At 39.8% G+C, this 21,922-nt stretch overlaps 1 protein-coding gene across 3 annotated transcripts in view; it reads left to right on the forward strand.

Moving 5' to 3' along the window:
* The first annotated feature begins 4,300 nt into the window (after positions 1-4,300).
* Positions 4,301-21,922, forward strand: part of CSTF2 (cleavage stimulation factor subunit 2) — a 34,298-nt gene continuing 16,676 nt past the window's right edge. For all 3 annotated transcript variants that reach the window (XM_075539675.1, XM_075539676.1, XM_075539677.1), the window contains exons 1-8: positions 4,301-4,431; positions 5,546-5,624; positions 5,989-6,158; positions 6,911-7,047; positions 7,723-7,842; positions 7,933-8,070; positions 11,013-11,133; positions 17,753-17,812. In XM_075539675.1, the coding sequence (XP_075395790.1) occupies positions 4,374-4,431; positions 5,546-5,624; positions 5,989-6,158; positions 6,911-7,047; positions 7,723-7,842; positions 7,933-8,070; positions 11,013-11,133; positions 17,753-17,812 (883 nt within the window). In that variant the 5' untranslated portion in view covers positions 4,301-4,373. The remainder of the gene's footprint in view (positions 4,432-5,545; positions 5,625-5,988; positions 6,159-6,910; positions 7,048-7,722; positions 7,843-7,932; positions 8,071-11,012; positions 11,134-17,752; positions 17,813-21,922) is intronic.

Here is a 21,922-nt window from a genome sequence, read left to right on the forward strand (position 1 = left end):
GAAGCACACCAGCCCATGTCACCAAACGATTGTAAATAATAAATCCAAACCTGGAGAAGGAAATGGTGCCAATGCCTGTATTAGGCTAAGTTGTCTAAAGCAGTGGTTCTCAACCTCCCTAATGCCTTGACCATTTAATACAGTTCCTCATGTTGTGGTGACCCTCCACCATAAAATTATTTTTGTTGCTACTTCTTAACTTCTTAACTGTATGCTATGAATCGGGTGACCCCTGTGAAAGGGGCTTTCGACCACAAGGGCGTCGCAACCCACAGGTTGAGAACCACTGGTCTAGAGAAACAAATCCAGTGTCACTTATATATGTATATGAAAGAGCTTGATGTCAAAGTAATAGTTATATATCAAGAAGGCATCCTGGCCCACTCCAACACAAGTCTATAAATCCAATGCTAATCTCTAAATTCCTCTTCAGACTGAAGTAGCTGTAGGCTGGATGATGACAAAGGGTGAAGTGGAAAGCAGGGAGATCACAGACCAGTGACTGCAGTCATATGAATAGAAGGTGGCTGGAAGCATGACAGGGCCCCCACAGCTCTCAAAATCAGGGAGCCCATACGGTGCGACCCCTGGTGGTGGCACTGAGTCCCAGCAAAGTCCCAGTGAGGAAGAAATAGCAGAGAGAAATAGTGTCTGTTTGATTCTATGCAATAGACCAATCACCTAAGGAAGTGTCATCAAGCTACCACTTGACAGGCTGAACTCTGCCCCTAGTCAGGCATGTCAAGTTGACATAGCGGTAATTAATTATCAAAAACTCAAACTCACTGCCATGGAGTCATTGATGACTCACAGTGACCCAATAGGGCAGGGCAGAAGTGCCTTTGTGAGTGTGAGACTAACTATTTACAGGAGTAGAAAGTCACTTCTTTCTCCCAAGGAACTGTTGGTGGTTTCAAACTGTGGACTTCGCAGATCGTAGTCCAACTTGTAACCACTATGCCACCACCAGGGATCCTCTACTACCACAGCACCTAAATTATTTTTTAAAAATTTTTCCTAAACATTCTATTTAAAATTTTTAACATATAATAAAGATGAAAGGTGAAAGAATTTTACCATTCCCCATAAGCGTATCAACAACATTTTACTGTAGTACTTAATTTTATCACATAATATATTCATTTATCATTCTTCTATTGATTTGTGAATCATCTCTATTTTTGCATTTTATAACATACTTGTGAAATACTTCACCTATGTATCATCAGACTGGAAGCAATCATTTGTTAAAATACACACTGGGTCTGCTGAACGCTATGGATGATAGTGGTAGCCCAAATTTCATTTGCAGAGTTCCTACTTGGAGTGAGGCCCTGGTGAATCCCCAATGCCCATAGATAAGGAATGTTACAGTTCCAATATCAGACAAAGAGCATGATAAATCAAAATGTAATACCTGTAGGGTGGAATGTAACATCTTATAATTTGCTCTCTCTATATACACAATGGAATTTATTCTAAATTTTCAATAGTCATTGCTTTCTCTTACATTGATGTATTTCTCTGGTTTAAATCATCAGCATTGCTGAGTCCTTGCTTGTTGTTTGCCTTTAATTTTTTGTGTTTCTCTGTATATGGAAACCAAGATGGGTGGACTGTATATGAAGATAGTAGCCAGATAAATAGGTTCCTGGGGGTATGGAAGTGGGGGGAATGAGTACACATATCTACCGGTACAAGAAGGAAGCAAAAGGTTTCAAAGTTTTGCCAAAGTTGTGTCGATGATTGCAAAATTTCTTGAAAATGATTGAACTATTATTGTACAATGTGTTCATTATAGCTCAATAAAATAAATAAAAGGCACCAGTCACCTTAAAAAAGTGAACAAACTTGAACATAGACCAAGAGATTATTTAAGCCAAAGAACAAGGAATAAAATAAAATGAATAGAGTCTCAGAGAAATATGACACTTAATAACATACCAATGAGTAATGGGATTATCAGAGGGAGAGAAAGGAGAAGAAAAAAGCATTCTGAGCTATTTTCCCAAAATGGTAATAAAATTTTAAGCCATCCATATTTTCTCCATTATACTGGGATGTAGTTGCTACTCATACTGTAGTTAAGCATGTAGTACCTGGAGCCAGAAGAACTTGAACTGAAATCATGCCCTAGCTACTTATTGCTGGAAAACGCAAGTTACTTAAACTTCTGTAAACATGTCTTTTAATAAGATGGGTGTGGTAGGAAGAATGCTAAAAAATTTCCAAGATCTCCCTCATCCCCACCACCAAGTGTCAGAGTCCTCTGGAACCCCCAGGACTGTGAATATGATGGGTTTTACTCTAGCGAGTAAGATATGTTACATGACACAGTTGATCTTAAGGTAGGAAGATTAACTGGGTGCACCTAAATCAATCACACACTAAATTTTCTGGTGGCAAAAGAGGATGTTAGAGGGAAAGCACTGGAAGGATTTTACATGTTGTTTCCTTCAGTTTGGGCCTAAATTTAGGTGAAAAGTGAGGAGCCCTGGCAGCACAGTGGTTACTTGTAATTTTGCTAACCACAAGGTCAGCAGTTCTTAACTACCAGCTGCTCCTGAGGAGACAGACAAGGCTCTTTATTCTCTTAAAAGACTACAGTCTTGGAAAAATCACAGGGGCAGGTCTATCCTGCCCTGAAGGTTGCCAAGAGTCAGCATCAAGAGGCTAGCAGTGAGGTCAGAAATAGGAGCCCTAGGGGCATGGTGGGTTAAAGATGATGCTTTCTGTTTTGATAAAGATTTACTACAGTTTTGGAAACTCACTGGGGAAGTTCTGCCCAGTCCCACAAGGTCTCTAAAGTCAGAATTCATTCGACAGTGAGTTTGCTTGCACTGAGTTTACTTTGGGGTTCGAGGTGAGAAATATATGGTCATACATGCATTTATCAAAAGTTTCCCACACTGGAGCAAGGGTTCACCAAAGTGCATTGAAACTGTCTTTAAAAGCTGTAAATCTTGTTTTTGACTATTTTATTACAGAAGATATTTTCTTGGTCACACAGTAATTGCAAACGGGAATTTAGAGTTAGGAAGTGGGAGATCTTTTCCAAATTTCTTATCCAAATTACTACTTGAAAAGGTATGCTCCATGGTGTAAAGTAGCACTTACTTTCCCCAAAATATTTCTCATATTATTTTTAAAATTCTTTTTTTTCTTTTAAATTTCTCATATTCTAAGCAATGAACTGCACCCACTTATACAGACACACACAGGGATTAATGTCTCAAAATCTATACATACGATAGCATCCCTGCCTTTTTTCTGAATAAAAAGTCTTTCAAAGAGAGAGTTGCTTTTTTTCTTCTCCCTGGTCAAGATGTCTTTTAGCTGTTCTTCAGTAGCTTCATAAGGAATGTTCCCTGGTCAATGCTGCTTTATGTTGTTTACAATCTAGTTCCCACTAGTGCTTCACTCCTAGTCCCACCAAGTATTATAGCACCCACCTCTCTCTCTCTCTCTCTCTCTCTCTCTCTCTCTCTCTCTCTATATATATATATATATATATATATATATATATATATATATATAATATATATATTATACACACACACACACACACACACACACACACTCTATACCTTCCCAACTACCTTGGCGCCTTCGTGTTAAACCTCAAGTCTGTTCGTTTGCAAGCCTGTGCTTCCTAGCCTGAAGGTGTACCTTCGCAGCTTTAGCAAAATTATAAAATTATAGTAGGCACGTTGCTGGGGAGAGAGCTGCATTTCCCACCCTTAATAAAGTGAAACTAAACTAAAGGCCCCTAGACCCTGATTTTTTAATTTCAGGATTTTGTTTTTCATTCTTATCAATATATATTAATAAGTTTAATTAAATGTTTAATTAAATGTCATGAAAACGTCGTGCTCGGCGTTACAGGGCTAGAGCAGCGGTTCTCAACCGTCGTTGCAACTTCATAACTGTCATTATGCGTTAGGCGACCCCCGTGAAAGGGCCGTTGGCGACCCACAGGCTGGGAACCGTTGGTCTCTAGATTCTAGAGCGTTGGTTAAGGAGCTCCCTGTTGCCATGGTAAAACCGCTGTTGCCATGTTTAGTGCGGTGGACGAAGAGAAACTGAAGAGCCACCCGGAATTCTCCAGACGAAAGCTTTCCATCTAGCCGAGCCCCGCCGGGATCCAGCTCGCAGCTCGGTCATCACCGGGCGGCAGCCAGATGCGGCGAGGGTGAAGGCGCTCACGTACGTAAAAGAAGTTTGCGGCCGACGGAAGGACGCCAAGGGCGGGACCCGGCGTGCGCCTGCCTAGAAGCTTCCAGCTCACGCGCCGGCCGGAAGCGCGCTCGGCGCAGCGCTCAGGCGCAGTGAGGAAGTACGCTCAGCGCACCGGAAGCCGCCGGGAGAGAGCCATGGCGGGTTTGTCGGTGAGGGACCCTGCGGTGGACCGTTCACTGCGTTCTGTGTTCGGTAAGTTGAAGGGTGCCCGGCGGCGGGGAAGGGCAGAAGGAGGCAGGCAGCGGCGAAACGTGTCCCCCCAGCCGCTCTGCCATCTTCTGAACCCCAACCGGTGATGGGATCGGGCGCGGAGCCCGCTTAGCTTAGCCTCTGGGCGGTCAGCCTGGTGGATTTATGGGCCAAGAGACGCTTCCCTTCGCCCGAGGTCCCGCAGCCTTCCTGCGACCTTGTTGAGGGAGTTAGGCGAGCGCTCGGCTTCCCTATGCTAATCCTTCTTGAGGTTCAGTTATTATCTGGGAGCGAGGGCTCATGGTGACAGCCGTTTACCGCCCCATAGAGCTTCTCACCCCCCTATTCCGTGGTGCAGATTAGCTGCCGAGGCGTACATATCCTTGTGTCTTCCCCAGCCCCAACCCCCACCCTGGCCCCATAAGAACTCTCCTTCCTTTGCCTGTTTCCTGTAATGTAGTTCAGTGATAAAGAGTAGCAGCCACCTGGTGTCCTAAGGTGGGTTATAAATGAATGAATGAATGAACGAATGAATGAATAAACAAAGAACGAACGAGTAAGACCTCTTAGAAGAATTCTGAAAAGGATTGATAAGCTCTGAGTAAAAATTTTCCAGCTGAAATAAGTTGCTCTTGTCAGGATTTATGGTGCCTTAAAGCACCTTTTGAAAAGGGTCACAACTGAACAAGGCAGAATAATTTGTTTTAATTCCCTCAACTTCATTCTTGGGCTTTCTCTTCTAAATGTTCTGTGTGTGTCCACATGTGGACATTTGAACCTGTTTTAACTTTGGGGGGAGTAGTTATTGGGCGGGAAATAAAGCTTTGGGACTTTCACATATTTTCACTGAGCTTAAGCAAATTCTAACACTGTTACATCAGTCTGAGAACTAATATTTAGCAGTGCCAGCAGCTGTTTTATTTAGTCTCCTGAATGGTTGGTTTTTGTTAACAGACACAATTAGGAATCTTATCGGGAGTACCCTAGAACTAGGATTTAGTGCACTCGGTGTTTTGAGAGATCTGTTACATTCTCAATGCTAAAAGTAGCTTTATTTGCTGACTTTCTCACAAAAGATCTATGTTGCAAACTCGGAGTTTGATATTTCCTTCCTTAGTGGGGAACATTCCTTATGAAGCTACTGAAGAACAGCTAAAAGACATCTTTTCTGAGGTTGGGCCTGTTGTGAGTTTCCGGTAAGAGCCCCATTCTTTTGCCTCTTGATGGGGGGCGGGGTGTAGTTCTTAAAAATTGCCACAGCTTTGGCCATAAGGAATAATAAGCTATGTTTTCTTAAGTTGTGTTTTTTAATAAAGACTTTTTAATGTGTATTTTTAAAGTTAGACTTTTTAATGTGCATTTTAAAAACTACCGTAAAATCCATACACATTCTTATCTAAAAGACATGTGTAATTTAAAGTGGTTCAAAGGGTTTCGGAAGGCAGTGGCAGAATTACATGGTTTGGTGCTATGGTGAGCCAGATTACAGCATGGAGATGTTAGCAGGAACCCTGTATGTGTGTGTAACATTTGTGTCCGATACTTGGTTCTGTTCTCCAGATTAGTATATGACAGAGAAACCGGAAAACCAAAAGGTTATGGCTTCTGTGAATACCAAGACCAGGAGACAGCCCTTAGTGCCATGCGGAACTTGAATGGGCGAGAATTCAGTGGTAGAGCACTTCGAGTGGATAATGCTGCTAGTGAGAAGAACAAAGAAGAGCTGAAGAGTAAGTATAAACCCAAGGTGTGTGAAATACATGCTCATAAAGATGTAACCATGGAGATTTTCTTTTTAGGGTGTGTTCTAGAATATGAGATGGTTCCCCACACAGTATCTTTACTTGACTGACTTGAGGTACCTTAATGAAGTATGTACTGTATATACTCATGTATAAGCCAAGTTTTCCAGCACATTTTTAATGTAGTTTTTGTGGCAAACTTAGGTGCCTCTGCTGATATTCGGGTTGGCTTATACTGAGATATATATGGTGTCTTACAGATAAGAGGTAAAGTGGACAATAAAAGTCATCTTCACTGTTTCCAGACATTGATTTTCAGGTAAAGATGACTTTATTCAGGCTCACCAAGCCATCAGTAGATATAAATCATGTTTTTAGTGTGTATAGTCTTAGACAGTGTTGCCAGATCTGTAATTGGTACTAAGCCATTATCCCTTCTCCATGAAATAATGGAACTGAAAATTCTATTTTCGAATTAGCATCTTTTATTGAAAACATTTTCGTCTGTAATGTTTTATCAGGAGAAATTCACAGGCCTCATTTCCTACACAATCATGATCCCCCGTTTTCCAGTGAGAGTAGAAATTATACTCTGTCACTTCCACAGAAACTAAAGTCTTGCAAATCACCTGTTTCTCAGCTCCAGGGAATTTTTAAGTTATTAGCTGGTCCTGGAAAGTAGATACTTAAGGAGGAAGATGATTTAACTCTTTATTTTGTCTCTTTAACTTCCCAATCAGGCCTTGGCACTGGTGCGCCTGTCATTGAGTCACCGTATGGAGAGACCATCAGTCCTGAGGATGCTCCCGAGTCCATCAGCAAAGCAGTTGCCAGTCTTCCACCAGAACAGATGTTTGAGCTGATGAAACAAATGAAGGTGGGAGGATGTATTTGCTTACGAACAAGTACAATCATGTCAGATTTTTAATGGGATGATTCATTAAATGGAAATGGGTTCCCTCAAAGAAGGTATACCTATAGACCACCATTTCATATTCCTTCTATATTTTGTATACACAGTGAATGTTTTATGTACTGTGCGAAAGAGTTTCCTATTTTTGTACCAAGACACACCTATAACAAGCAATCTGACCGAGTTTTGTTGTTGCTGGGAGTCAAATATAAATTCTTAAAATGTGGTTGCTGTCTGTTACTCCTAAATAACAGTATTAAGGAATCCAAAATGCCTCTTCCCACTCTTATCAGATCCCTCGTGGTGTAGTTGGTTACTTGTTGCTAACCACAAGGTCAGCAGTTTGAAACTACCAGCTGTTCTGTGGGGGAAAGATGAAGCTTCCTACTCCTGTAAAGATTTAGTCTTGTAAACCCACAGGGTCACTATGATTTGGAATCACCTCAGTGGCAGTGAGTTTGGTTTGGAAAGCTCCTGTTACTCTTGCCTGATGTGGCCAAGCTTTTGTACACTGTGCAAAAACCATGGATAAAGAGCTTTTGGAATATTACTTTTCTCACATGGGGATGGCACTAAGTCACTATCGACCTCTAAGTAGCAAGTAAGGAACTCAGTAATGAAATATGTGTATCTTCTCAGCTTTGTGTCCAGAATAGTCCTCAGGAAGCACGGAACATGCTGCTGCAGAACCCTCAACTGGCATATGCCTTGCTGCAAGCACAGGTGGTGATGAGAATTGTGGATCCGGAGATTGCTCTGGTGAGTTGTTCTGGTTCTTTTATGAATGTGGTAGGATAAGTCTTGTGTAGATTGGTGAACAACTCATGAATTTGTCTTTTTACTTTTTAGAAAATCTTGCATCGCCAGACAAATATCCCAACGCTGATGGCAGGCAATCCTCAGGCAGTCCATGGCGCTGGTCCTGGACCAGGATCCAGTGTGTCATTGAATCAGCAAAATCCTCAGGCTCCTCAGGGCCAGTCTATGGTAGGGTTTTCTCTCTTTATATTTCCATTACCTGCCTTAGAACATTATTTAAAACCAGGAGGCCATATTGGAAGCAGAATGATGAGCCATTGATTGAGAGAAAATCATTTTTATTTCCAAGCATTAAAAAAATCCATATTACGGAGTACATGGCAACTAAATGACTATAAATTCCGTCTACTCTGTGTGTGTGCGTGTGTGTGTGTGCGCGCGCGTGCGTAGGCCTCACACTGTGGTTGGCACTCCAATGCATTACCTCACTTCATTTGTATAGTAGTTGTATGAAGTTGGCGTCCTTATTGCCACACTTATTGATGACAGAAGTAAAGCTAATTTTCTAAGCAGGCCATAAAACCCCGAAACCAGAAAATGCAATCCTGATAAAAACAGGAATTCTGTATAAAAAAGATATAACCAACCAAAGACAAAAATAAATTTTTAAAGAGAATTTGTCACAGGTGTCATTGACGAGCCCTTAGCCAGATTAGTTAGGACAATGAAAAATTACAAACATTCTAAATGTGCAGTCGCTAGAAGCATCAAGTACGTTTTGTTTATCCATTGGAATACTCTATAATTGTTATTCTATCACACATCCATCAACATGAATAACTCAGAAACAATGTGTGTGACAGTTAGATGGAATAGGATAGGTAGTGTTGACACAGATAACTCCAAAACTTGAGTAAACTTATTTTACCATTCAAAAGTAAAATAAGTGAATGTAGTAGGCTATATATATTTTAGTATAGATCTTGACAGCATATTGAGGAAGTTGAGCAAAAGTAGATAGTTTGATGATTTATATAAACATTTAAAATGTCCATCAAAATTCTTTGTGATTATTTAGGAAGGAAAGGAGATGGTATAATTGAAGAAGACCATGTAGGAGACTTCAATTGTGTAGAGATAGAGGGTTACATAACTCTCATCTGGTTGTTTTCTATATGATTTCTATAATATCTGCGATTTTCCTTAGCAGACAAAAAAGGCTTCTGGTAAATTATCGCGTGGTAAAGTTAAAGGACAATGAAAAATAAGCACCTTGATGAGATGGACTGACACAGTGGCTGGCTGCACAGTAGGCTCAAACAACAATTGTGAGGATGGCACAGGACTGCAAGGTTTTGTTTGGTTGTACGTAGGGTTACTATGAGTCGGAACCGACTCACTGGGACCTAACCACAAACTAATAAGAAAGTTACCAATAACCCAATAGAAAAAGTGGCAAAGGACATAAAAGTAGAGATACACATTGTATAAAAAGTGTCACTTCAAAATAGGATAACTGTAAAGAGCGATCTATCCATTTTTACCTATCAGATGGACAGGTAAGCAACTTGGATTGTACAAAGGTATAGGGCAGCCAGACAGTAAATATTTGGGGCTTTGAGGGACATGCTGTGTATCAGAACTGTTCAGTTCTGCCCTTGTGTTGAAGCAACTTCAAATAAATAAATAGATGTGACTGTGCTACAATAAGATTTGTAAAAGGCAGCTTTGGTCTATGGACCATACTTTAGCAATTCCTGCTATAAAATAATACATACATGATGCACCTTGATAGTGTTGTGCATAAATGTACAAAATTATTGGCTTATAGTCTCCTTGTAGAAAAAATGACTCAGTGCCTCCCATAATCCAGTGTAAAGTGTTGGTATCTGCTTTTTGCAGCCCCCCCCCCCCCGCCCGAAGGAGTTGTATGGCCCATTTTGGGAAACACTGGTGTGATGCACAGGTTCTCAAACTTGCTTGGCTTATCACCTCCTTTTTCAGAAAAAAAAAATTACTCGGTGCCCCCCTGGCCTTTGAAAACTTTTGTGGTATAGCACATTAAAGTGTAGATAACTGCTTTTGCAGCCCCTCCGGATCATTCCAGTATTCCTCAGGAGCAGTATTTTCCACTTAGGAAACACATTGGGCTGTTATATCTACAAGGTTAAAAGCGCAAACTCTAATTTTCCTGAGGCAGAAAGATGAGTCTGTCTGCTTCCATAAAAATTTAGGGTCTTCTAAACCCTAAGTTGCACGTCTCCTCTGTCCTGTAGGAACACTAGGGGTTGAAATCTATTCAGTGGCAGTGGGTTAGTTTGGGATTTTTAAAAGTTCAGAAGTAAGCTGAGGCTGGATGAGATTTATTGGTTCAAATTAACATAATTGTAAGAGACAAGTTTAGAATTTGGTCCTTGCTCTGTCTTTACCTAGTTTTCTCATAACTATCTCCCTATAGGGTTTCCTCTCTGTTATTTTAGAGTTTTGTTTCTGTTCAGTATTTCTGAGGATATCCAGTATGTACTTTTTGGTGGGGAGGGGGTAACTTACCTTTTATTCTTTACTGAGCTCTTCTAAGAGGCTGCTCAGTTCTTTGGGGAATACACAGATGAAAAGGTGACATTCCATTTCCTTCAAGTACCTTAATTGTAGCATTGAAAGAATTCTTTGTGTCCTCTCAAACCCAGAATTATGTCTGGTTCTGAGACAAAGGTGAGAAAGGATTGGTCAAAAGTCTGATTTCATCTAAAAAAAACTTAGACTGCCAGAAGTTATTTCAGAAGTAATCCTGGCTTTCTCTTCTTCAGGGAATTTTTAAAACTCTTATTACCAGGTCCTAGTTGTGAAGTCAGGCACAGCTACTACATGTTGCCTTGTCCCATAGATAAGAATTGGTGATTTCAACATTGCATTTCAAGAATATTCTCCATCTGAAACCACGATACGTATAACCAGATTCCTCACACATATTATAATTTGCTTCTGTGGAATTGAAGGTATTACAAAACTAATGCTATGTATCTAATACATTACAAATGTAATGCTATACAAAAAAGATGTTGGGTAAAATATTGGCGAGTTTTCAACTTGCAGTGGATTTTGAAGTCACATACTTAGTATATTGAATCTCTGTGAAGGCAGGTACATACTCTGGTTCTTCTCTTTGTCAGGGTGGAATGCATGTCAATGGTGCGCCTATGATGCAAGCTTCTATGCAGGGTGGCGTTCCAGCACCAGGGCAAATACCAACTGCTGTACCAGGACCTGGCCCTGGCTCCTTACCTCCCGGAGGTAAATTTCATATAGAGTACTTTGCTCAAGTGTTACTGCAGCAAATGTTCCAGGATACCCAGACTATTATGTGGCAAAAGGATTTGATGAATGAGAAGGACACATCTAAAAAGTTTATATCCTAGTTGAAAGAAGTAGTTGATTTTCTTCTATATAAATCCTATCTGAATAATAAAGCAGAGAAAACATAGTGAAAAAGTACTGTAAAATTTCCTAATTAAAAACAGGAAAAATGGAATGAATGGAAACTTAATCAAACCAGAAAAGAAAAATAGGGAGAAGGAAAATGTAGACAAGGTAAGTCAGTGGAGCAGTAAGATGGAAGGAATAAAATCAAATATAATTGTCATTCCACCAAATGTAAATGGACTGAATTCTCTCAAAATCCAGACTTAAGTTAAAAAATATGAATAAAATAGACTCAGAATATATGGCCCCATTTTTATCATGTATGATACACATAGAATTGTGTTTCAGGATAATCAGACCAAATGAAATTTTCAAAACTACATGTTCACTGAAAGTATATCTATAGGCAATTCATAGAGCTTTGTCATTATACTTATAATTTTACTTTTCAGTAGTTATGATTGAAATATTCCTAAATTTAAATAATTAATGAAACAATGATTTTTGCACTTTTCACAACCATATGAACACTTCGAAAAACATGGCTAGGATAAATAAATAAAAGGCAAGGTTAGGTATCAGTATTAGTATTTTTAATGTGACAAACTTGTTTGTTGTTAATTTATATCATATGACTGAGAGTTATTACTCTAGGAGGGATAATAGGAATCTCAATTCTGTTTTGTAAAGAAACTAACATAAATATTCATATAAGCCAAGTTTTTAAAATTAATTATCTTATTTATTTATTTTTAAAATACTTTTATTAGGGCTCTTACATCTCTTATCACAATCCATACATTCATCCAGTGTATCAAGCACCTTTGCACATAAGCCACCATCATCTTTTTCATAGCATTCTTTTCCCTCTTGAGCCCCTGATATCAGCTCCCCATTTCTTGGCCCTCCCTCAGGAACCCTTGATAAGTTATAGATTATTATTTGCGTATCTTACATCATCCTCAATCGCCCCTCACCCACTTTTCCATTACTCATGCCCCTGGGAGGGGGTTCTAGGTTGATCCTTGTGATCTATTTCCCCTCTCTTCCCCCATCCTACTCTAATCCTCATGGTATCTCTACTCATTGTTGGCCCTGGAGATTTATCTATGCTGGATTCCCTGTGTTTGTGGGCTCTCATCTGTAGCAGTGTGCATGCGCTGGTCTAACCCAATTTGTAAGATAGAATTGAGGTTATGATGGTGGGGTGAAAGAAGCACCAAAGAACTAGAGCAAAGTTGTGTGTTTCATTGGTGTTATGCTGTACTCTGACTGGCTCATCTCTTTCCTGAGACCCCTCTGTGAGGGGATGTCCAGTTGTCTACAAATGGGCATTGGGTCTCCACTCCATGCCCCCCTCCCCCATTGGGTATGATTTTGTTCTGGGTCTTAGATGCTTGATAACTGATTCCATCGACACCTCATGATCACACAGACTGGTATGCTGCTTCCATGTGGGCTTTGTTGCTTCTCAGCAGGATGGCTGCGTATTTATCTTCAAGCCTTTATGATCCCAGACTATATCTTGTGATAGCCGGGCACCAACAGCTTTCTTCACCACATTCTCTTATATACCCATTTTGTCTTCAGCGATCGTGTCAGGAAGGTGATCGTCACAGAATGCGGGATTGTTAGAACATAGTGTTCTTGTGTTGAGGGAGTACTTGAGTTGAGTGAGGCCCAATGTCCATCTGCAACCTTAATTTTTAACATATAGATATGAGTACATAGTTCTATACACCTCTTGTTATATGTATATTTACATGAGTATATGCCTATATTTAGGCCTCTATAAATGTCCTTTGCCTCCTGTTTCTTTCCTTTATTTCCTTTTACATACCTCTTATCCCACCGTCATGTTCGGCCTTCATTCGGGTTTAGTAATTCCTCGCTGCTACATTGCCCTTGATTGAGCCCCACTAGGCATCCTATGACCTTCCTTCCATTGATTTTAGTTCACTTGTTCCCTTGTCCCTGGCTTGATTCTCCCCCTTTCCTTTCTCCCATACCCCCCACCAACCATTGGTCCTGTTCTTTTCATTTCCAAATTGTCTATCCCGCATAGCTTATCTAGATAGACATGTAGATAAGTGCAAAAACCAGGCAAAGCCAAATAAAACAACAAAGGAAGTCAAAACCAACAAAACAATAACAACAGAAAACAAAATAATAGTAACAGACAAAATTGAAAAGCCTATAAATAGCTCAAGGTCTGTTTGTTGGCCTTTAAAAGTGTTTTCCAGTTGAGTCTGATGGGGTGCCCCACTCTGTCTCCAAAGTCTATTTTTTGTATTCCTTGGGGATTTCATCAGTCTGCTCCCCCTGCTGCATGCCCTCAGTACCTCACCCCAGCTGTCCCCCATAGTGTCATGGTTCAGTGAGGGAGGCCATGTCCTGTGGTGGGGCCGGCCCTCCAGTTCTCTCCGTGCATTGTCTGCTCTGAGCAGGAACATCATCCTCAGGGTTTGGTAGGCCAGGATGTTCTCTCCATCCTCTCCATCCCTTTGCATTTCTCCTGTGTGCTCTAATCCTTCGCAACCCTCTCCCCAAGCTGTCTCTAGTGCTGTCCTCTGACGTGCATTTTTCTGAGGCGGGGTGAGTATCCACATAGTTGGTATTGGGGCATGCCCCGTAGGCCTCTCTGTTGGTTCCCTGGTACATGCCGGTATGTTGTATTCACATCCTTGCACATTGGGTTGAAGCCTGGTCTCTCCTTCTCCTGTGGTGATACAAACAATACACTCCCCTTGCGTGGGTTAGTGTAAGCCAAAAATTTCAGTACATTTTTATGGAGTTTTTGTGCTAAAATTAGGTGCCTTGACTGATAATCGGGTCGGCTTATACTCGAGTATACACGGTAAATCCCATTACTAAGTTGAAATTTCTACAAACTCAGGAATTTCACTTATACTATTACAGTAAATTATCTTTCAATGAAAGAAATATATTCTGTATTTTATATCTTTTTGAGTGATAGGTGCCACACTAATATTAAAATGTTTTGCCTTGTAATATGATTATAGTCCATGATATGTATGATTCACATGAGTTGTAAACCACCCAGGGTGGTCTATGAGAAAAGTTTATTTAAAACATAAAGAAATTTATAAGATGTATAAGAGAAGTATACTTAATATGAGAAAGTATGAGTAATAGGGAAAAGCCCTTTCTGAAGGAAATTTGTGTTGTTAAAAAAAGATTAATTTTAAGAAATTAGAAAAATAGAAAAACGAGAAGTACCCAAGAATAGGGAGTAATAAAAATAAAAGTTGAAAGTAAATTTAAAACAGTTAAGTAATTAACCTTTCAGATGATTTCTTTGGTAAGCTTGTAGCATTTATAGTTCAGAAGTAATTAGAACTTGTAGTACCGCTAAGATTTTTCAAGCCTCAAGTTGCAATTTTGAAAGCTACTCTGGGCATTGACATTGAATACCCTGATATCAGATGTATCCTGAATGAAAGCAGAGAATACCAGGAAGATGTGTACTTGTGTTTTATTGACTGTGGCAAGGCATATGACTATAGATCCTAACAAAGTATGGATCACTTTTAGAAGACTGGAAATTCCAGAGCACATCATTTGTGTTTCATTCTTTTTTTGTATAGGGTTGCTATACAAAGTTCTGGCGATCCATATGGGAGAAAGCTACCTAGTGGAAAATATGTAACAAATATGAGTAGATATTTCAAAGAGAGTATACTAAGTGGCCAGCAAAAACAAACTCATTTCTAGTCAGAGAAGTAAATAGACAATGAAACTTCAATCTACTTACATGTATTAGAGTAAAAGAAATCTAAAGAGAAACGAATCCTGATATTGGTAGAAAAGTGGTACTCATATCATTAATGAAAATGTGAAGTTTTCAGCTTTTCTAGAAAGTCATCTGTCATTGTTAATATTAAAAATTCATACACATATTGACCCACAAATTCTACTTATGGAATATGAACAGTTCTATTATATAGTATTATAAGAGGGTTTCCAAAAGTTTGTGGAATATTTTATTATCCTTGACTTGCATTTTTTTTTACAAATTGTGGTACCCGTAATAAAAGCAGCTATCTCCCATAATTCTTTCTGCCACAGGTCTTGAGATCCTAAATCTTTATGTGTATCATGTTGGTAAATGGTCTGGACATAACGTAGTATGTTAATGCTAGACGAGAGCTTGGAATCATGTAGACTCCCAAACTTCAGTGTGTACCACACATCAAAAGTACTATTAAAACACTGATTGCTAATGGCTCTTACCCCAGAGGTTTCTAATTGAGTAGGTCTGGTATGGTGCCTGAGGATTTTTATTCTGCTAAATTCCTAGATGATGATGATCAGGGTACCACACATTCTGAAACCACTGATGTGGCCCGATTCTGTCATTTTACAGAGGAGGAAGCCTCCGAATATATTAATTTTAGCAAATCACTTGTTTAAAATTCCAGTTACTTGGCAGCAGAGCCAAGATTAGCTTCCAGTTCTTTGGGTTCTCAATGCATAGGTTCTTGGTGCATGATATTTAAATGGAATAAAGGAATATCAAGTGTGCTTGCTTTTTTATGAACATTAATGAACTGCATTTGCCTTTTCTCTCCGTTTGTAACATACATTGCTTTTCTGAAGAAAAGAGAATTATGGCAATGTGGAAAAGACTAGACCAGGAATTCTGGTGTATTCATTTCCAAAGCATTAAAGTATACCAGTGGTTCGCAACCTATTAGACTCAGTGTCCCCTTTTGATAACATACTTTATGATGACTCATTATTATTCTGAAATGATATTCACAGGTTGTATTTAATATGATTACCAAAAGAATCAATGTAATGCTCAAAATTGTAATATAAAGAAGAAAAAAGGATATTTAGAAATTTTAATGTGTTTTGAAGATGTGCATTACTAAGCACAACTGCAGTAGAAAAAATATGCTAGTGAGAGGCTTGCACCCATGCATATAGCCCCATCATGAATCCAAAATGCATACCTAGAAGTATATTGTGTTTGGCAGCTCTGTTTATCAGAAGTGTTAGTCACATTGGTAAGGTGCTATTCAAAAATCATGAAAACCCTTTGTAAAGTTCTTAATGAGACAAAACTGGTAGCTCTGCCAGATCCCGTTGGGTTGCTAACCTCAAAGTCAGCAGTTCAAATCCAGGAGTCACTCCACAAGAGAAAGATAAGGTCATCTGCTTCTGTAAAGATTTATAGCCCCAGAAACCCTGCATAGGTCTTCTACAAGTTGAAACCAACTCAGTGGCAATGAGTGGGGTTTCATTTACTAGGCAATTGCATTTCAGGAAAATTCAGTGCAAGAAGTTTTAGGTGTTTACAAGTAAACCAGTTTAAGTTTCTAAGTTGGGATAATTATAAGCAGGTCTTCATTTATGTAAATTTACAGGGTCATTCTCAATTTTGTGAGACTGTCTCAAGTATTACAGGACATCGGGAGAAAGATGGAACTTTGTACTCATGTAAAGAGCTAGTCTTAAGAGACAGGGACAGTCCTACCCTGTCCTACAGGACTGTTAAGAGTTGGAATTGACTTCATGGCAGTGAGTGTTTTTGATTAGTGTCTCTGGAAGGAGCCCTGGTGGCACTGTAGTTAAATGCTTAGTCACTAGCCAAAAGGTTAGTGGTTCAAGCCCACCAGCTGTTTTGTGAAAGAAAGATGTGGCAGTCTGCTTTCGTAAAGATTATCACTGCCACTGATATTGACGCATAATAACCCTGTAGGACGGAGTAGAGCTGTTGTTCTTGTGGGTTCTTGAGACTGTAACTCTTTATGGGAGTAGAAAGCTCCATCTTTCTCCCAAGGAGTGGCTGGTGTTTTTTTTAACTGCTCACCTTGGGATTAGCTTGTAACCACTGTGCCACCAGGTTAGTAGCCACTCCATTCTAGTTAGTTCGAATTGACAGCATGGGTACTGTTTGGCATATTTTGTCTTGAATGTGTCTGGTGCCTTCGCAGTAAATGTCAGTCATGCTTTCACAAATCATTATCATAATCAAAACTGGATTCGCACATTTTCAAAATCCTTGGGAATACTGCCTCCCATGAGAATATTGAATAAGGGATATTGTTTTGCTGTATTGCTGAAGAGCTTCCTGCCAAGGTTTTGGTAGCGAATACGATTGAAATATTCTTATCTAATTCACTTTTTGACGCACATAAATTAAGAAAACAATTGCCACCTAGTCGACTCCAGCGCCTGGTGTCTACATGTGTATAAGAATTAGAACTGAGTTTTTTTAAAAATAGATCACCAGGCCTTTCTTCCGAGGTACCTCTCAGTAGACTCAAACTGACAACCTTTTGGTTAGCAGTCAAGTGTGTTCATAAGTTGTGCCACCTGGAGACTGACAAATTCTGTCTTCTGTGTAATTGTATTGTTTCATGACAGGATCTTTGTAAACTCTGCTTCTGGGCAGAGTGAGCAAATATGTAAACTCACCCAGTGTCTTAATTTGTGGTCTCCCTCTCCCCCATCCTCTTAGGAGGAATGCAGGGCCAAGTTCTGCCGGGAAGTGGACCAGTATCCTTGGAGCGGGGACAAGGTATATAAAAATTCTTTTGAAACATTTTGTGTACAGAATAAATGGGTTTTCTAGTCAACAATGTATTTTGTTTTGTGGTGTTGACTGTGGTCCCCAGAATGCAACAGTACTTGCTGCACTTCTTCCTGGGAATCGCATTTCATTTCTCCTGTCCTGCCCCTTCCTGCCATCTGAGCCTTATTCTTGGGCAGCTGATTCCCCTTTGATCTATTGGTCGATTAGTCCAAGGAGTGAGTACCTCTCTGTTGGGATTATTTGCCTTATACTGAAAAACACAAACTCCATGGCATAGAGTTAATTCTGATTCATAGCAACCCTATAGGACAGGGCAGAGCTGCCCCTGTGGCTTTCTAAGACTAATTCTTTACAGGAGAGTAGAGTACATGGAATGCCTGGTGGTCTTGAATTGTTGACCTTATGGTTAGCAGGCCAGAATATAATCACTGTGCACCTGGGCTCCAGCCTTTTACCTTACGTTGTTAGGTGCCTTTGAGTAGGTTCCACACTCAATGTGACCCTATGCACACCAGAACTAAACACTACTCAGTCCTGCTTGCATCATCCTCACAATTCTATGTCTGAAGCCATTGTTGCAGTCACTGTGTCAATCCATCTTATCTAGGGCCTTCCTTTCGCTGCCCTTGTGCTTTGTGAAGCATGATGTCCCTTTCCGGAGATTGGTCTTCCTTTACAACGTGTCCAAAATATGTAAGGACCAAGTCTTGGTATCCTTGCCTCTAAGGAGCACTCTGGCCATACTTCTTTCAAGACAGATTGGGTTGTCCTTTTGGGAGTCCATAGTACTTTCAATATTCTTTTCCAGCACCACAATAAAAATGCAGCAATTCTTTGGCCTTCCTTATTCAAAATTCAGCTCTCACTTGTGCATGAGGCAATGGAAAATACCCTGGCCTTCGTCAGATTCACCCTATTCCTCAAAAGTAACATCTTTGCTTCTCAGTTTTCTACAGAGGTCTTACGCAGCAGATTTACCTAACGTAATGTGTCCTGATCGCTTTACTACTTCCATGAGCTTTGAATATGGATCCAAGCTTGACAAAATCTTTGATGTCAATCTTTTCTCCTATTGGGCCAGTTGTGAGAATTTTATTCTTCTTTACATTGAACAGTAATCCATATTAAAGGCTGCAAACTTTCATTTTCATCACCTTATAGGCCTGTCTTACTGTTTGGTTGAAACTTGAGCCATGGGGGGGGAGGTAAATAAATATTAATATCCAATTAATGTGGGTTGGATATGGTACTCGTCTTTACCTATACTGTCTAATATGGAAGCCACTAAAAATTTTCTTGCCATTGAGTTGATTTTGACTCATAGTGACTCTGTAAGACAGAGTAGAACTGCCTCTAGATTTCGAAGATTCTAAGTCTTTATGGGAGTAGAAAGCCACATCTTTCTCATGAGAAGTAGCTGGTGGTTTCTAACTACTGACTTAGCAGTTATGAACTCCCTATGTCACCAGGGCTCCGAAACCACTAAGGAGCCCTGAAAAGAGCCCTAGTGGTGCTTTATAGTAACTGCAAGGTCAGGGAATGAAACCCACCAGCTGCTCTGCAGGAAAAAGATGGGGCTATGTGATCCCTTAAAGATTTACAGCATCAGAAATCCTGTGTTGCAGTGGTTCTCAACCGTCCTAATGCCGCAACCCTTTCATAGTTTCTCATGTTGTGGTGACCCCAACCATAAAATTATTTTCATTGCTACTTTATAACTAATTTTGTTACTCTTATTAATCGGGTGACTCCTGTGAAAGGGCTGTTGGACCCCCAAAGGGGTCGCGGCCCCACAGGTTGAGAACCACTGCTATATTGGGTCCCGGTAGTTGGAAAATCAGGTAAATGGCAGTGGGCAGGAGCCATGAAGGCATTATGGGTTAGGTTTTGGGCTAGTAACCCCAGAAGTGAGGTGGTCTGTTTGCATAAAGATTACAGTGTCAAACCCTATATAGAGTTATTATATAGAGAAACAATGGTAGTGGAGATTTTTTTCTTGTTTTCTTAACAGCTTTATTGACACAATTCACATATACAATTCAGTAGTTCAGTCATATTTTAAAAGTTGTATAATCATCAGCATAATCAATTTTAGAACATTCCTTCTTGTACTCATTTAAATTAGTTCTCCATTACCCCCAGCCTCCCCTGCCATACCCCCAAGTTTCCATTAATCCAGTTACTGTCTTTCTCGATTCACCTATCCTGGGTTTCATATACAGAAAAACAAAGACTATACTTTCAGGAATCATTTCTATAGTTCATATACAGAAAAACATACCCAAAACAACAATGTCAAATCAAAAAAAGAGCCTCAATAAAAAAACAAAAAATGATTAAAAACTAAAATAAGTTTAAAATGACTCAAAAGGGAGATCAAATGATAAAGTGTTTCATTTTAAACTAAGTGCATATGCAGTATTCTCATTTCCAGTACATGATGGCAAGGTTCACATCCCTGATCTATGGGCATAGGGAATGCCCTGTAGGCTTAATCCATGTGCATTGCCTCTTCAGTTTTATTTGTAACTGAAACAACATAAAAATGGAGATAAATTTGTTTTATAAATATTAAGGTATTACATTTTTTGTCCAACTCTATCTTCCAATCAACTTTACAATGCTGTCTGATAATAAGGCTGTTCACATCCCTGGGCTGTGGTCTGAAGGGATTCCCTGGAGGCTAAATCTATGTGTCGGCCTTGCACGTGGATTTTAGGCTTCCACAATTTGAACTCTAATTCCTTCCTTTTGGGAGGTTTTACTTTATGCTGTATACCTCCATCTTTATAAACAACCTTTTAAGTAGTGCGGTAGCACCTTACATTTACAGGTAGAGCTGGAAGCTCCAAACTTTTAAATCACTTAATTAAGGAGCTAAGTAAATAACTGCTATGTGGTAAATGTGAACTGGCCTTGGTCTTCTCTTCCCAGTAAGTGGCAGAGCTTAGGATTCAGAAGCTTCTTAACTCCATAGCTAATCCATTTTTGTCACTCTACACTGGCTCTATTGACATCCCCAAATATTCTCTTATGCTGTGTGTTCTTATTCATTTGGTCTCTCTGTGATGAAAAAAGACTACACATCATTGGCATTGAATTATACATGTAGAAGTTATGGAATTGGAGAATGTTGTATACATTTTTGCCACAAGTAGAAAACAAAAATTACATGAATAACAATGGGTTCAAGGAAGAAGAAAATGATCTAGAATTGAATGTGGTAATTGTACAACTCTTTTTTTTTAATCATTTTATTTGGAACTCATATGACTCATCACAATTCATGCATACATCCATTGTGTCAAGCACATTTGTACATTTGTTGCCATCATCAATCTCAAAACATTTTCTTTTTACTTGAGCCCTTGGTATCAGCTCCTCATTTTTCCCCTCTCCCTGGACCCACAACCTCACAAACCCTTGATAATTTATGAATTATTATTTTATCATGTCTTATTCTGTCCAACGTCTCCCTTTCATCCCACAGGGAGGGGATTAAATGTAGATCCTTGTAATCAGTTCCCCCTTTTACCCCACCTTCCCTCAACCCTCCTGGTATCCCCAATCTCACCACTGATCCTGGGGGGTTCGTCTCTCCTGGATTCCCTGTGTTTCCAGTTCCTATCTGTAACTGTGTACATCCTCTGGTCTAGCTGGATTTGCAAGGTAGAATTGGGATCATGATAGTGGGTGGGGAGGAAGCATTAAAGAATTAGAGGAAAGTTTTATGTTTCATTGGTGGTTCACTGCACCCTGACTTGCTCGTCTCCTCCCCATGACCCTTCTCTAAGGGGATGTCCAGTTGTCTACAGATGGGCTTTGAGTCCCGACTCTGTCCTCCCCCCTTATTCACAATGATATGATTCTTTTGTTTTGGGTTTGTGAGGTCTGATAACTGATCCCATTGACACCTCTTAATCACACAGGCTGGTGTGATTCTTCCAGGTGGGCTTTGTTGCTTCTCAGCTAGATGGCCACTTATTTATCATCAAACCTTTAATAAGACCCCAGACACTATATCTTTTGATAGCTGGACACCATCAGCTTTCTTCAAGACATTTGTTTATGCACACATTTGTCTTCAGCAATCGT

The sequence above is a fragment of the Tenrec ecaudatus genome, chromosome X (genome assembly GCF_050624435.1).
Source record: "Tenrec ecaudatus isolate mTenEca1 chromosome X, mTenEca1.hap1, whole genome shotgun sequence".
Classification (NCBI taxonomy): domain Eukaryota; kingdom Metazoa; phylum Chordata; class Mammalia; order Afrosoricida; family Tenrecidae; genus Tenrec; species Tenrec ecaudatus.